Below are 17,308 nucleotides of genomic sequence, written 5' to 3'. Positions count from 1 at the left end.
AACTCCTATGTCCCAGTCCACTCTGTGTTTGTCTGGCCTTCTCTTGCCTGTTGCCCCTTGTCTTGCTTTAATGACACAGGCTGAAATTATCAGGAGCTGTCTGTGAAGTTGATGGACCCTCGTTGCTACTGTTACCTCCTGTAACAGTAGCAACAGTAAAAGCTGAGCTCTGCTTCAAGTGACCAACTCTGTCTGGCCTGGGCACTGACAGCTGTGGAGTGGCCACAAAAATGACCTTGCTACAAGCCCCCAGCAGTGGTGATGAGAAGAGCTTCTTGGCAGGGTTGATTTTGGACAACAACACTCAGCTACCTCCAGCAGCTCTGCCAGCTGAGGACTGACTGTGTTGGGCACAGATCCGTGCCTTGGGGGACATTCTGCTCTGGTTTTGGCACCTTAACAAAGGTTTCTAAGTGCAGTGGCTATCCTTAGCAGGGCGGGGTGTCGTGTACGTGTTACTGGTGTCCCAGTGCCTCCTGCTGGGCAGACTTGCAATGGTACAAGATGCACTTTCTTCAGTATAGGAAGAGGACTAGCATCAGTTTTTTGCCTTTAGGTGTGGAAAATCTTTTCTGACAATTCAGTTGACCTTAAGTTCTTTTTATTTGTTCATAGCCTCTCTCCTTGGTGGTGGTTTGCAGTAGGATTTCACCACTTAGTACCTGTGAGTGTCACTTGGAACTTCATCCTTCCTGAGCTGGCCCGATCTGTCCTGCACTAGATCTGGCAGTGCCTGGTGGCCAGCTGGAGCCCTGCTGCTGCTGGCAGTGAGCCAGGGCAGCCCCAGGGCAGGCACTGCCCCATGGGAACACATGCTGGGACCCATGGCACGTCTGGGAGCTTCCCTGGGTGTTTTGGTGGGTGGAAGGTAAGTCCCTGCAGCACAGCTGTTGCCATGGGGTGGTAACTCCAGAGCATTCCAGCCCCCTGCCCAGCATTGGTGGGATGCATTGGTGCATCTCAATGGCCAAAGAGAAGGGGTCTTTGGAGATGATGTCCTGGAACTCCTCACAACCCATACACTCGGCCTGTCCTCATCCTGCAGCTCAAGTCTGCCCTGTAGCCATCCCTGACCCTGGGCCGTGCTTGTTCCTGCCATACCTTGAGATCTCACTGGTTGCCCACTGGCCTTCTCCTTTGCTTTGGGGAGCTCCCTCTTCAGAGCCCCCTGGCTGTCCATGGCCTTGGCTTTGTGTTTCTGATGGCCATCTCTGCGGCCAGCATGGCAAGTTCCTCATATATTGGGGTGTTGCATGCAAAACTGGTAATTGCACATTGCCTTGTGTAGCTGTGAGTATCTCTAATAAATTAAATATATGTCTTTTAATTATTTTAATAACTTTCATTTAAAAGTATTTAATATTATTTAAATGATTTAAATATTCCATTTATTTAATACTTCAAATTATTTAATATTTACATAATATTTGCTTAAAATATTTGTATAATTAATACTTTAATCATTATATATATGTGTGTATATATTTATATGTGTAAAGGTATTCCAGTATACTTAAGTTTTTTTGTCCATGTTGCTGCAGTGGTCAGTCTCCAGGCCTGAGCCTGTACAGAGCACTTTGTGTGTCCAAGCTCAATCTCCCTTCACCCCAAAAAGCTCTGACCTGCTCTGACATCAGCCAGGTGCATTGACAATGTGGGTGCTAGAGCTGTTGCTTTGCAGGGCTCTGGGTTTGGTAAGATTATGCAAACCTTTCCTTCTACTTGTCTATTAAAAGCGGGATTGTGACATTTCTAATCCAGAAACTTTTTTCCCCACTGCTCACTTTTGCAGTTTATTTGTTCTTAATTTATTTGATTTTTCTTTTCTAACTAATTTTTTACTCCACATTGAAATGTACTTGCGGTGCAGACAATGCACTTTTTTTCACCTGAAAAAAAAGGGAACCAACTATGTATAAATTGTGGTAGTACATTATATAAATCACATGGAAAAGCCTATCCAAAGGGATTAGAAACATTACTGGACAGAAAGTGGGAAGGAGTTGCATGAAACTTAATTCAGGGAATGGCACGGTGCTTTTTTACATAGTGTGTTTTATTTGTTTGAGAAAAGACTTTCCAAACCATTTGTTATTACGACAGCTGGCTGTGCCATGCTCTCCCGTGAGCCAAATGAAACTGGTTGCCCAGTTGTCCTCTGCCAGGTCAGGGACAGCTCTGGCACACAAGGAATGGGGCCTTGCAAAGCTGCTGGCAGCTTCCCCAAGTGTTTATCTGTGCTTGGAGGATCTTCTTTTTCTTACTTTTTCTCCTGTCCACATCCAGAGCAGCAGAAAGGAGTATTTGGAATTTTGCTGCCAACAGCAGCAGTGCAGAACATGCACTGGAGCACCCAGCCTTGCTGGGACTAAACCCACTGGTTACCTGAACATTTCAGCATCAAACTCTCAAACTCCTCTAAACAAATGTTTATTTTAAAAGTAACTTTTCCTTGTGTTACAGTAACTTAGACATATTCCTATCCCAGCTGCCATACCTTCACAGCTCCATCTGAGCTGAAAAAGCAGCAGGGAGAGCTACAGAATTTTTTTCCTCCACAACATTTAGTAATGGTTAATATTCTCAGGTCCCTTTCACAGAAGGTTATCAAAACAGCCCTGCTGCCAGGCCCCGCTCTTTTGTGGGGCTGTTTCCCCAGGGCCTCCTGAAAAAAGGCTTTTAAATGGCTTTTCAGAATTTCTCAGACTTTGGGAGTTAATTTTCATAGTTGTGAATTTATATTGCATGCTTAGAAGAAATATTGTCACTAAATCAGGTTGGATTTATAGCTCCTGTCACTGTTAATTTGACTGAGATTTAAAGCACATTTTTTAAATGGCATGAATGAAAGGCTAGTATATATGATTTAAAAAAAAATAATAGGAAAAAATTATCTAGCAGGACCTAGGGATATGTTTGACAGCTCTTTCCTGTGCTGAGCTCCCTTTCTGCAAGACCTTGGTACTGCAAATATTTACATCTCTGCTGAGTTGGAAGTCTGAGTCTTTTGGAACCCATGAAGGAGCTGGTCTTGCCAGGGGGGATATTTCCTTCTGACAGTGATATCCAGCTAGGGTGTTTTGTTTGGGGGGTGGGATTTTGCATCTGGCTTCCCCAAAAATGGCTGGGGTCAAGTTCTCCTCCCAATGAGAGACACAGAAAGCCGTCATAACTCAATGCCAGCATTTGCAGAGCTTTTCAGGGAAGGTTTTTTTGTTACTTTGCCAATATGGAAATTAATTCTTATAAATCTCTCTTCTCTCTACCAGAATATTGCCCCTGCAAACAGTGGCAGCTGAGACTCTATATTTAAAATTACACACAAAGTATTTAACCTTGTTTTTCACACCTACTGGAAAACCAGCCTGCAGAGAAAGGGCACTTGTGGTTTTATACCAGGTGAAAGTGCAGAGGTTGTGTCCCTGATCTGTCAGGATGATAGAGAGGAATGTGAGCTAAACCCAGCTCAGGGAGGTCAAGGTTGGATATTAGGAAAAGTTTTTTCACATAGAGGGTGGATGAGCCCAGGAAAAGGCTCCCCAGGCAAGTGGTCATGGCCCCAAGCCTGTCAGAGTTCACAAGCCCTCGGACAATGTTCTCAGGCACATAATGTGAATTTTGGGGTTGTGTGCAGGGTCAGAAGTTGGATTCAATGATTTTTGTGGGTCCCTTTAAACTCAGAATATTCTGTGATTCTCTGGTTGTAGAAAGAGCCTCTGATCCAAATTGATTACAGTTCCCCCTGACACTGGAAAAGGGCTTGGTGGCATCTGTTACAGACAGGGGATGGTGGCACTGGTGCCAGAACAGCCTCACGTCTTTCCCAAAAGCAGGTACAAGCCACCAAAGAGCAGAAGCACAGTCCCTAGGAGACATCTCAAGGGGGTTGGAAGGCAGGAAAGGCTGTGGTCACTGCTGGCCCAGGCCAGCTGCCCCTGTGCTCCTGGTGCAGGTGTGGCAGGGACACCAAGGGCTCCCAGGGGTGGATGTGCCCTGTAACCTGCCAGCACCTGGTCCTGGGAGCTGCTGCCACCTCGGGAGGCTCATCACAGCACGTTTCCTGGTTAAATAACTGTGGGCAAAGAATAACTAGACCTCAAGCCAACAAAGTGCTCCCTTTTTATTGCAAAATTAACATAGAAACACGGCAGGCCTGGGGACTCCTTGGGGTCAGCCATGGGCTGTCCGCAGTGAATGGAAACGTCCGTGTGGAGAACATGGGGTGATGCAGATCCATGAGCTCCCAGCTGAGGAGGGTAAATTCCTTTTCCTTTCCTTGCTGGGTTTGCTGGCCATGCTGGGGGTGTGAATTCCCTGGGAATGCCCCGGACAGCTGGGACACACCGCGGTGCCACCAGAGGGGCCCCGGTCACATCGGTGCGCTCCGGCTCCGCTGCCGGGCAGGAGCCCTGAGGGAGACAAAACCTTACCCTGGGCAAGAGGCTGAAGGAGCTTGCAGCTGCTGTTCACCAGCCACAGATGGAGGGGGGAAAGTGGGTTTTAAATTTGTTTTTCTTTTGACTAGAGGCAGGAGAAAGATGAGTGCTGCCCTCACCTCCTTTTCTCCATCTCCCAGGCTTGCCTGGCAGAGAAAAATCCCCACAGGACCGCTGAGCTCTGGGCTACAGGGGCACTGAGGGAAGCTCCCCTGGAGTGCCACATGAGCACTGATGCCCCAGGAAGCCCCTGCTCCACTCGTGGTCCTATTCTGTGGCAAATGCTTGGTCAGTGAGCGGCCAGCTCCAGCCTGGGGCGTGAGTGCTCCTCACAATCCCTCCAGAGGCTGAGGGGCCACGAGCCAGCCGAGCTTGGACCAGCTGCTGCTATCACACTGGTAGGCTCTTTGATTTTTCTGCCTTGGATTTTGCTGTCAGTGCCACCAGGTCTGCTGTGTTACAGCACAACACAGCCCTTCTGGGGGCTGCAGCTCAGTTGTTTGCTGCACATCTGTATGTGGCCAAACATCTGTACATGTGTACATCTGGTCTGGGGCAGAACTTTTATGAGGAGTAGCTGGGGAAGGTGGGGTTGTTTAGCCTAGAGAAAAGGAGGCTCATGAGGGACCTTATCACTTTACAATACCTGACAGGACAGTGTAGCCAGGTGGGGGATGGATGAGGAAACAGCCTCAAGATGCACCAGGGGAGGTTTAGATCGGATATTAGGTGCAGACCCTGAAAGAAGCCAGGTGGGTCCCTGGGGAATTTTGTACCAGCTCCCCTCTGTCCTCATTGCTGCCAGTAGCTCAGAAGAGGCAAAAGGAGGTAGGCAGAGGTGTCAGGTGGGTTAGTGGGGAGCAGTGCCAAGGCAGGAAGAAGCCAGGAGCCCTCTTCAAGTGAAGGTGCAGATGGACAAACCTATCCAGCGGCGATGACTGAGGCTGTGGAAATGAGGCAGTCCTGCTTTGGGCTGCTGCTGTGGGTGCCTGGGGGTACCCCTGCTAAGAGACTTACAGCCCTAGGGCAGCAAAAGCCTTCCTCGTGTGGGTTTTTGTGTGGTGAGGAGCAGAGAGACCTTGTGCAGGCTGGGAGGGGTCTCTCTGCGGGCAGTGGAGACCTTGGGTCTGTGGGAAGTGAGGGTGCCTCCAGTATTGGAGAAGGGCTTCCCAAGGACCCCAACCTGAAGGATTGGGGGTCTTAGCACTTTTTGTTCAGCTGAGCCCCCTCTGCTCTGTGTTCTCTGTGAACAGGGCTGCTGGGGAGGAAACAGTTTTCTGCTTCTGAAGAGCCTCTTTGTTTCTCTCCCAGCCGTGATCTGAGATCTGGCTTGCATGAGACAAAGTCTCTCCAGGAATTTTGGATTCCCAGTGAAAAACTCCTGTTTGATCATAAATAAAGCTCAAGAAGCCTTATTCATGCAGCCACTTTGTTCTGGCTGCAGAATATACTGAGGCTCCTGCAGGCTGGAACAACTTAAAACCCCTTTGCAGTTGGGACTGCTGGGTAATGATCCCCGGGGGGGGGAAATCTAGAGACAGCATGAACTGTTAAATATTTTAGGATGTAATTATAATATTGTCTCATGAATATCTAGAGAGACAGACTGTGCTGACAGTAGGAGTTTGGGACACCTCCCAGCCCCTATCACATGTACAATGTGCAGATGCTCTCTGCTGTGAATCCCACAAAACCATGTCCCAGCCCTCCATGGAGGAGCATCATTTTGCATTAAGATGTCTCTCCGTCAGTTAGAAGCTCAGCATCTCTGCAAGATGAACCTTTCTTCTCCCCCAGGGTTTGAGTGCTGAGCAGGACTCCATTTGGTATGGGATATCCCTTGAGTCAGTGCTGCTGTGGCTGCATCTCCTCCTAATTTCTTGTGCATCCCCAGCCAACTCGCTGGTGGGGTGGGAGACAGAAAATGCCTTGACTCTGTGTAAGTGCTGCACAGCAGCACCAGAAACATCCTTGTGTTTTCAACACAGTGTTCAGCATAAATCCAAGACACAGCTCCATGCAACTACTGTGAAGAAAATTCACTCTATCCCACCCAAACCCAGCACACTGCTCGGGACCAGCAGCCACTGGCAGCACTCCTGAGGCTGCCCTCTGGCCACATCTCTTATTTTCAGGTGCTGGATAAAAGGCTATACCAAATATTGCAAGTAAGGACAAATATTTCTAGTAAAAATTAGTTGTAATTATATATCTTTCATGACTGAATGTGTCCATTATTGCTTTTCTGGAGGGTGATTTCTTTCCCTGTTCACTGCTCCTTTCTGGAAGCCAAGAGATATAAAGTACTTACATAGAAGCAAGATGTGAGGCCAGAGACTCAGACTGATTTCAGTCTTTACATGAACCATCACTGATGTCAGCTAGAAAGTGGCATTTCTATAAAAATCCCAATGTAAATATTTGTTCTTAGGGTTTTTCCTTTGTGTTGACTGCAGTGTGAGGGGGCATACAAAATGCTGTATCATTTCTACTTTAATTGCTACTAAAAGTTGGAGGATTTGTTGTCCGCTTTGCACACAACCTCCTGAGATAATTTTCTCTTAATTTAGTTTCTTTCCTCAAATTCTTCTCCCTGAACAGTGGGTTTCACAAATGCCAAACTGTTTCCCTCCCCACAAAGCCTCTCTCACTCACCTGCCCTTTCAGCAGGCAACCTGGGGTGCATTGATGAAGGGAGATGAATATTTGTCTCTACTAACAGTTGGATTATTCCCACTCCCCAGATGCCATCTGTGTGGCAGGGTTTGGTTTGCACTAAATGCTGCCTGTGGGCTGAGCTAGGAAAACAGATTGCTGCACCATTACATTAAATAATCATCATTAAAATCTGGTTCATCAGAGGACTTTAGACTGCCATGGAGATTTTTTTTCGAGGGGGGTGCAGTTCACTTCTACGCCAGGATGCTGAAATCAGATTTTGATGTGAATTTTTTGACACTCTGTTGGCAGCAGTGTCACCTGGGATCCCTAGGACGTCTCACCTGAGGTCTGCAGGTGGGCAGGGGTGAGAACCATCATCTTCTTGCTGCTCTGAGCTGGGCAGTGCACAAAAGGGGCCCTCACTGCTTGTCTCTGTCTTTTCTTTCTGTCTTTCCCATATCCTAGATGCTGTGACCAATTTAAACCCCGCACTGAGAAATCTCTAAATTCAGCAATATTTTGCATTGCAAGCCACCAGGTACAACATCATACCCACTGGCTGCAGCTCTGAATCATTAACACGTACACACAGACACACACATAATGCAAAAAGGTCTTTTTTAATCCTTCTGCCCCAACAGAGGAATGGCAAAGCTCCAGAGCCCATGGGAACTCCCTGCCCTTCAGGTGTTGCATGTAAAGCACACAGAAATATTGTAGCCCTGCAGTAGCTCCTTACATTTGTGACAAAAAGTACAATATGCTGCTTCTAGCTAATTTATTTCTGTATACAATGAAGAAAAAGCAGCGTTAAGTCTTAATTTGCCTTCTCACACAAAATATTAGAACTTTAACAAAATATTTGTGGTTTTTTACCCACTAAATATTGCACTTGCTGTGAGCATTTCTATACCAGTCTTCTACGAGATCTGTTGGCATCTGTGTATCTCTATGCCAGGTAGGAGGACCTGACACGCTCATGATCTGGTTGAGCGGCTCTTCTTGGTCTCCTCTTCCTTGAAAACTTTGATCTCAGCCAGTTGAAAAAGCCACCTTTTGCTTTTAACTCAAATTCTATTGGGAAATGGTCGCTCACTCCCAGCGCCTGCAAGACAACAGCACAGAGGGTTGGGAGCCACCTGTGTTCTGTGCAAGCCCTGCCTGGATGTGCAGTGCCTGGATGTGGGGAGGTGGCACATGAGCACTGGATTGCAGTTTGGGAGTGATGGTCACAGTGAGCTGCTTTTACAGCCAGGTCTGTTCAGCACTGCTGGCTCTGTGCCCCCGTGTCAGCCCTTCCCTGCTGCTGCAGAGCCTGTGCTGTGCCTACCTGCTCCTCGGTCATCTGAAATTCCTCCTGGAAATCAAAGATGTTCACAGAGTGTGGCACCACAGCCTGGATGAGCTTCTGTCCCCTGACCACAATCCTGCAAGGAGCAAGGGAATGGGGTGCTGTGATGGGGTGCGTGACCCGTGGCGGCCTCGCTGCACTGAGCTGGTGGCAGAGTGGCCCTGATGAAGTCACAGCTGTGTGTGGTTTGTCCTCACCCATGGACCGCCCGCCCAGCGATGTCAGATCCTTTAGGTGCCTCCTTGGCAGCGAGGCACATAAATATCTTGGTGTGCACTGGCCTCAGAAACCAACATTAAATGACTTCTGTCTAAACCCACCAACAATGCTGCAAATTTCAACGCCCTGCTTTGGATACAAAGATCACAGGATTTTGACTGAGGTATTAATGAGGGCCTGCTCAGACCCAGAAACTCATCCTTCAAGAGGACTCTGGGCTCTAACAGCAGATGTACTCTTGTCCCTGCCAAGGGAGCTGCAGTGGCAGCAGGATTGCCACATGTCCAGGGTAAGGTGAGGTGTCCCCTCTCCACGCAGAGCCTCACTGTGCATTTGTCAATCCAAATTACAAACATAAGAGCAAAAGCCGTGGTGCAAAGCTGGCGTGGAGAAGGCAGCAACACCTCTTGCCAGCTGTCTGCAGGGCTCCCTGCAGATGAGAAGTGCTGCTGGCTGTCCTGTCATCATCTGTCCCCACCTGAGCCACAGCGATGGCTGGTTCTGTGTAAATCCTACCCAGCCCACTCTGCAAAGGGCTTTGTGCTCCTGACTGGAAGCATTTGGATCACATTTCCCCTGGACACTGTTTTGTCTTTGATGGACTCATGTTCATTTGTTTCCTCTGTTGGTCACTGACACCTCCTGATACAATTTTTCTCTCAGTGAGTCATAACCAGTGGGTGGTTTGGCAGTGAGCCCTTTACCTGTCATATGGGCATCTGGTGGTGTTCTTCACTGTTGTGTCATTTTTGTCACCAATTAGCCAGAGGAATTCGGAGTAAGTCCTCAGACGGATGTTCTTCCACTGCTTTTTGGGAACATAGCTGCACCCAGCATTGAAATCCCCCATGAAGATGAAGTTCTGGAAGGTAAAAGGATTTCCAAATGTAATAATGAGGACAGTTTTTCAAAAGAAGACCACTGAGGATTTTTATGGTCCATGGATGCAGTGGGGCTTCTCCTTTCTGCTGGTCACATCAGGGCACGCTGGTGATAATTTTATTAGGTGATGAAATTTACTGTATAAAATGTGGAGAGCTCAATGAAAATACACCAAAGAGATATTTAAAACCTGGGGCACATTGTCAATAGGTTTAAGGTTTTCAGCTCTGAATAGTGAATAACGTGGCCAGTGACTCAGTACCAAAGCTCAATTGGTGACACAGATGTGGCAACCAACCTCGATTTTCCAGCGCTGTTTGACATCTAAATACACATCATAGAGCTCATCAATCTCCCGCACTGCTGTGTCTGGTGTGGTGTGCAGAGGGATAAAAGCAAACTCACTGACAGCTTTAAAACAAGGCAGAAGAACAAGAAAAATATAATGGTTAAACAGAGAATGAGTCACAAAGGAACAGAGACTGATTTGTAAGCAAGGGCTTTTTCTGAGGGAGAAACAGCTTCTGCTCTGACTGTAGGCCAGGGTGATCTCTGTGGTTGCACAGTGAGCCCCTCCAGGTGCCCAGCCAGGCCTGAGGAGCTGTGCCAGTGCAGGCAAACCCCGACCCAGCACCCAGGCAGGAACTGCTCCCAGGCTATGCCAGCAGCATGGAATGCATCCACCAACCCACTGCCCATGGCAGCAGCAGAGGCTTTCCCAGCAGGGCATGTGCAGGGCTGTGGGATTTCCCAGAGGCAGCAGCCCTGGAGGGAAGATGCTGCTCTTGGGAGGAAAAGCAGTGTGGGGTCTGGATTAAGCCCCTGGAGCCTCCCCTCTGACGTGCAGCTGCTGTGCTGGCTCCCAGCGGAACAATGACTTCTTTCTGAAACACCTCACCGGTTTTGGGAGACTGAAACCAGATGATGAAGGGTTCTCTGGAGAAGACATCCTCATCCCCAGGCTGGGTGTCAGGGTACTGGTAGGTTTGTTTCACCAATACCTGATCTTGCCTGCAGCAGAATGAACAGGATAGGGGATGTCACACTCGTGGCTCACTGAGACGTGTCTAACACTGACTCCGTGCTCTGACCTGGGCCCTGGCCATAGTCTGGGATGGATACAGACACACAGGTGTCTGTGCTGGGATGATCCCCACATCCAGGCACAGCCCAGCTCACCTGCACAGCCTGCACCTCTGGCTCCCTCACAGCAAAGCCACCACCATGTCCAGCCCAGAGAGCAGGGGCTGTGCCCCAGAGAGCAGGGGGAGGGGCTGGCTTTTGGCAAAGGGGCTCACCCACCTGTAGATGAAGGCATACTGCTCCTTGTAGTTGTTCCTTCCCAGCCTCTTGCTGGCCACACACCTGTACTCCTCCTTTGGTCTCTTCAGCTGACTGGAAGGAAAGGGATGTTCCTGAGTTAATTTCTGCACTCACAAGGGGCTGAGAGAGAGATAATTTTGCCTGTGCCCAGGGGTTTTGGCATTGCCTGCCTGACCTCAGAAGCAGGTGGGTACAGACACTAAACCCTTCTCAGGATCTGGATCCGTGCTCCATCACTTGCTATTCGCTCCACCCTCTCCCTGCTCTTGCAGCCTCTGTTTCTCTTTCAGCTTGTTATCATGTCCAGCCAGCTGAACACTGCTATTTCCTCTGGATGTCTGGATTGTCCAGGCAAGCAATCCCTAATCTAAAGCAGTTCCAAGTGCTGCAGGAAGGTGGCTGTCCTGCTGCAGCCTGATGCCAGCCCGGTGAGGGCATTTCCCCTTATTCTTTTTCTCCTTCGGGAGCTTCTCTGTAGCAAATTGAATTTAACTTGGTTATACTGATTTAAAAAATGTGTTCTACAGTGGTCTGGAGCTGCCTTTGCTCCTGTCCCTCAGTGAGACTGCCAGAGTTTGGTCCTTCTTGGCGCTGGGACATCCTTAGATTTTGCCCCAGTAAAGTGGCACTGGGCAGAGCACAGGCTCTTGCCCAGCCGCGTTCCCATCTGTCCATTTGCCCATGGCCACCCTTACCTGGTGAGCTTCTCCACCAGGAGAGGACAAACACGGTTCTTGCTGTCCTTTATTTCCATCAGCAGCATGATGTCACAGCGGGAAACGATCTGCAAGGGGAAGGAGTAGGAGGAAGTTGGCGCCCGCCTGGGCTTAGAGGATTAGGAAGGGGTTAGAAAGAAGTGGTCACGGGCATGGGGGAAATCCTTAGAGAAAGAAGTGGCATGCAGCCCGGGATCGTGGGAGGGGAGCAGGGGCCGGAACGAAGCTTTTCCTCTTTCAGAGCTGCTGCACACCCCAGCAGGAACTGGAAGAGGGAACCCCGGGAGCAGCGGAGTTTCAAATTTAGCGAAAAGCTTCAGCACCTGACCCTGAGGAGGAAGTGTGGAGGGGAAGGGGCAGCAAAAGCCGCTCCCGTGAGCCCGATTCCAGCAGCACCACCCGTGCCGGGGGCTGCCTCTGCCCCGGCCGCGCCTGCCCCACGGTGAGCGTTCACCGGTCCCGGGTTGTTCCAGACTCCTCTGAAACAGCCCCTGGAGCCCAAAGAAACTCCCTGCCTCAGCATGGGGCACTGCACACCTCAGAGGGACTGAAGGCTCAGCTCCCACAGCTGCTGTTGGGATTCCCCGTGGGAAAGTCCAGCTCACCCAAAGCCCAACATTCTCAAAGGCTTCCCTCTGCCCCTGGTTTCATTTTTCTTTAAACCTTGCGGGTGATTTTTGCAAAGAAAAAAAAAAAACAACAACCTCTTTGTGCCCTGAAACTTATCCACAATTAGTACATATATTTATATATATAAATATATATTTAGTATGTATTGCCCACAGTGATGACAGTACAGGAAGAACGGTCTGGGAATGCAAACCACTCTTCTCTGCCAGTTTGCAATAAAGGGAATACAACCCAATGATATGGTGCCATTCCTCGTTGGTGCCATTCTGCACACACAGCCACCTCACTAATGCCAAGCCCCTCGTCCTCCTCACTGTAGCATCTGGGAGGGCAAAACCACAAGTCTTTTTAAAACCAGGTTTATCTTCAGCTTTTGCAGAGGCAGCCTGATGATGAGGGTTTGCTTACAGAAATTGTTTTTTCAAATTTCTACCAGACTCTAATTTGACAGATACTATTTGCTGTCCTGAAAATAGGTCTAATTAGACCAGAATATTTGAGAATAATTAGCACATAAAGAAGGTAAATAATGTATCACAAAACAAAGTATTGTGGATTCAAAGTGAAAATTATTTTTACTGTACATTGAGGTTTTCCTCCTTTTGTAACTCAATTTCCAAAGGAAAAAGCAATTTTTTTTTGTGCTATAGTACTATGAAATCTAAAATAACAACATGCATTCTGTTCAACCACAGGCTGATTTTTACTTTAAGAGTACAATATTTTTAAAATAATTAGCTCCTTTTTTTGCTTGATATTTAACTGTGAAAGAAAACAAAGTGCAAGATGGTGCATCTAAGAAATGCTAGAAAGCTCAGTGTCTGTCTCACCCAGGCAAACAAACATACCTTTACCACAGCATCGATGACTTCAGGTCTGGCTATTTTAGTTTCTCCAAACGACCTCACATTGAAGGAGCAGATTTTTAGGCTCAGAGATGGGTTGAAATGGAAGAGTGACAGTAAGAAGAAGAGCAGCATCTTCACGGACCTGGGCAAAATGAGTTGTGCGAGCGTGCCTATAAAGAAATGTGTGTGTGTGTGTTTGTGCATCCGTCCCTCTATGGCTGGGAGGTGAAACCGAGCAGTCAGCTGTGTCAATCATGAACAGGAATCACCATTTCCTCCTTTCCCTCACTTTCATCTCCCAGCACAAAGCAGCATGGAAACTTTGAACTTGTGCCTGAAGGGAACGCAGGCTCTTCTGAGCCAACCTCAGAATCCTGGCAGAGCAACAGCTCCAGCAGAACTCACTATCCCTCCCCACAGGGAGACACCAGCTGTGGGATGCTTGCCATGAGTGGGCGCCAGCTGGGACCACTCTACACCAGGACCAGGCTCCATTCCAGGACAGCGGTCAAGACCAGGAGATGGATGAGGTGGATGGTGAAAGGGTCTGGGAAGCAGCAGGGGGGAAGATGGGATTTCTGGAGGGCACCAGAAACCCATTGGAAGGATCTGCCAGGCAGCCATGGTAAGATAGATGATGTCCCAGCACTGCCCCTCAAACTCCTGGCCAAGTGTCCCCAGCACAGGAGTCTTGGTTTGTGCATGTGAGTCTGGCTGGTGCTGCGTGGTGGAAGGGGACACACGAGTTTGGCTAAACAACACCTGAGTGAGGATGCTGCAGGTGGGATGGCTTGGTCCCCTGAGGTGGCTTTTGCAGGGAAATCACCCCCTACCCTCTTAATCCTCCACCACGTGTCAGCCCTCAGCCAGAGACATGTTTGTTGGCCCTCAGTCAAGTTATAAAGGCAGGAGATGTATCAAGGGTTCAAGCTGAGTGACATCTTTAAGTGTCTTGAATTTTTCTCCCTGTGCTTACAGGGTGCTTTCATATCCTCCTTCCTTTCTCTAGGAACACCCAGCCTGCCTGCACCCTGCTGCCTCTAGATCCAGAGGCACCAGGATGTGGCTGCCAACACTGGATCTACTGAACAGGCTCAGATGGAGACAGCACAAAGCACAGCACGTGGAAGGGCTCCCAAAGACATGGCACAGCTGAAAGCAGTGGGATAGGCTTGCTGAGGAGGCAAGTTCTCCAGAGAATGTGCTGCAGGTGTTGGAATAGGCACCACAAATCCCTTTTGGCATTATTGGAGCTTGGAGCACTGGCTGCCAGTAAGGGATGTGTCACCACATTACTCCAGTGTTTGCCAACCAACAGAGCTACCTGGGGAGTGGGCAGGCCATCCTCCAAAATAACAGGGATTACATCCTTCCTCTACTCTGGGTCTCCAGTGAGCTGTCCCCAGGCAGGACAGGGTCTGTAAGAAACTAATAAAGAGAGAGGGGAGGGAAAGTGACAGTCTTGGAGGGGTGTAAATCTCCAGCTTAACCTTGCTGAAAGCTCAGCCTGAGCCAAGCATTTGCGACAGCAGCTGCAGCTTCAGGGTCAGAGTCATCAAAACCCAGAGCTCTCCCCAAAATCAGGCTTGTTTTGGCTACCCTGGCATCAAAGAGCAAGTGTTTTTTTGTGGTGCCCATGAAGGCTTTGACCCTGAACCATGGCTGTCAGCACTGTGTTTATCTTCAGGGCTCCTGGCATATCAGTTACCCCTTTTTCCTCCACCCCAAGCATTATCAGGGGGACAAACAGCAGCCAGTCGACCTGTGGGGGGTGACACAGGGAGCTCATGTTCCTTCCTGCAGCACTTTACTCCCTGTTTACTGCACTATCTATGCATGTCCTCTTTGCTCCTTATCAGATATAAAACATGCTTGATGTGGGTGCATGAGCACCGACAGTTCAGGGCTGCCCTGCTCTTGCACAAGAAGCTGCTGGTGAAACCCACAGTCTGGGATTCTTGTCCCCACTTGGAACGACGGCAGGTGAGAGGCAGCCTCTCCAGCTGAGCAGCACCTGTGGAACATTCATTAATGAAGCCTCTCCCTGGTGCCAGGACACTGGAGCAGCTAAGGAGGCTGAGGGCAGGGCAGGAGCCCATTTGGGCAAGAGCCCCGAGCAGGGAGGAGCTGCTGCCAGGGCCCTTTGGTGCAGCCTGTCCCGGCTGCGTGGGGGCTGTGGCTGCTGTGTCACTCCCCCTGGAGCAGCAGCTCTTCCACCTTCTTCCCACTGCCCAGAAGGTGCTGTGGGACGGCTGGGGTGAGATGTGTCCCTGTATCACAAGCCTGCCTAGAGTCCCCCCAGGACAGCAGGGTGGGAGGGTCCTGCGGCCATGTGGGAGTTTCTCCTCTCCCCTCAGGCACAGCTGCTTCCTTTTGGTCGCAGCCCTGGCTGCCTGTAGGGAACACACAGAATTGTTGTTGGCAGAGATGGACTGAGAGGATCTCTGAGGTTTCCTGTGCCTCCCTGCAGGGCTGGAGGGAGACACCGCAGGGTCAGCCCACATCCCCTTCTGCCCTGGCAGAGGAAGCCTGTTCTGGGCTGGAAGGGCAGCAATGACTCACGGGCTGCTCCACGGTGGGGGAGCACCCATGGGGTGCTTGGGGCTTGGCTGAAGCTTCATTCCTTCTCTGTAGGAAAGATGTGGTGGCTGTGTGCTGCTCAGGGGGTTGGCACTGCTGGGGACACCAGTGCTGCTGTGGCTTTTCAGTGAAGGCTGCAAAGACTGGCCTGGTCTGCCTGAGCCCCAGTCTGTCGGGGTGTCCTGCTGCCCCATTTGACATCCCCAGAGAGGAGATTGCCTACAGGGAACCAGGGGCAGCACGTGCAGAGGTGATGCTGGGTGTGAGTGGCCCTGTGGGGACCAACACCCCCAGGCTGATGCTCCCCAGGAGCCACCACAGCTCTGTTTTCTGGACAAGGGGCCTCCACTTCCATGTAGCAGGCTTTAAAGTGTTGCACGTCTCTTAATTTTTACAATTTTTACACAAATTGCTTCTCTGACAACATCTGCAATGATGGGGGGAGGCCCAGAAAGGGCCAGCCCCAAAGATGCCAGCACCATAAAATTGGGTTCCTTTGGGCAAATGAAATGACCTTTGGGCTCTTGGTGACCTCATCACAACCATCAGGCAGAGTATTTTATCACAGTCTCCTGGATTTCCAAGTTAATAAGTAGCAAAGCACTTGAGCCATTTTGGATTGCTAAAGTTCATAGCTGTGCTGCAGGCCGTATATGGTCATTTGGGAAGAGGTTTCAGTGCCAATATAATGGCAATATTGTCCTGCTGTGACCCTCAGGCATTTCAGTGCAATGCAGGGTAAAAGTATTTGTTGTGCAAAATACGTGGAATGTTTTGAATAAAATCTTTGATATCCAATTTTTTATTTGTAATTATTTTATAAATAAAAAAATAAAAAATAATAAATATTTTTATTTATAATTAAGTGTTCTACTTAATTACTGTCAAGGCAAAATTCCTTTGCTGGTCCAGGACTCTGATAGGGTTTTCTTTTTCAACTTAATATGTCACTATTGTTCAGTTAGTGGTTTGAAGCATGACAGCCTGCCCACTACAAGGCAGCCCAAGGAAAAATGCCTCATGATGTTTCCAGTTTCTTGAAGGACACTGCTTAGCTGTGTTGGAGGAGGCAATCTCAAATACAGGCTTTCATGCATGACAACAAGATGAGACTTTGAAGTTAATCCTCTATAAAGGCATTGCAGCCACCACATAAGGTTTTGTGCCAATACATACACCCATCTTGTTAGCAATTAAAGATGTAATTAAAATGCACATAATATATGCATTAACTTTGAGTAGAGTTAATAAAGCATTTTTAAAGCTGTTATTAGGCAAGCAGGTGTTGCTTTATAATGTTTTAAATGGCAGGAGCATTGTTGCTGTGTTTGTCCCAGGTTGTGCAATGAAGCCCCTGAAGAGTGGCAGGGTGGCTGCTCAGGGTGGTGCACAGAGGAGTTTTTTACCCCTGTGCTCACCCAGAGCTGCAGTTTGCAACCGAGGCGAGCTGCGATCTTATCCCTGTCCTGAGGGATGAAATTCTGTAGCTCTGTTATTAAAGTGGCACTGCTCAGGGCATGGCCAGGCTTTCCTCGACAGCAGCTCCCACGGCGGGCTCTGGCACTCTCCATGCCCACGGTGCCCCGGGCATTGCTCATGGGTCATGCCACAGGGCCACCACTGTGCCAGTGCAAATGGAGGGGGACAAGGCACCGTGGGAAG

General features: G+C 49.1%; 1 protein-coding gene across 1 annotated transcript; it reads right to left on the bottom strand.

The window, feature by feature from the left end:
- Positions 1-7,698: 7,698 nt before the first annotated feature.
- On the bottom strand, positions 7,699-13,383 carry DNASE1L3 (deoxyribonuclease 1L3). Its single transcript, XM_021530618.3, has 8 exons — positions 13,067-13,383; positions 11,568-11,656; positions 10,852-10,944; positions 10,448-10,560; positions 9,848-9,960; positions 9,372-9,529; positions 8,428-8,524; positions 7,699-8,202 (listed from the first exon to the last, which is right to left on the bottom strand). The coding sequence occupies exons 1-8, from the start codon at positions 13,268-13,270 to the stop codon at positions 8,047-8,049; spliced, it is 1,023 nt and encodes a 340-aa protein (XP_021386293.2). The 5' UTR covers positions 13,271-13,383; the 3' UTR covers positions 7,699-8,046.
- Positions 13,384-17,308: the final 3,925 nt, after the last annotated feature.

Source organism: Lonchura striata, chromosome 12 (assembly GCF_050655825.1).
Source record: "Lonchura striata isolate lonStrDom1 chromosome 12, ASM5065582v1, whole genome shotgun sequence".
NCBI lineage: Eukaryota > Metazoa > Chordata > Aves > Passeriformes > Estrildidae > Lonchura > Lonchura striata.
Note: the sequence above shows the minus strand (reverse complement) of the source record. Positions and strands in the feature narration are given on the sequence as shown.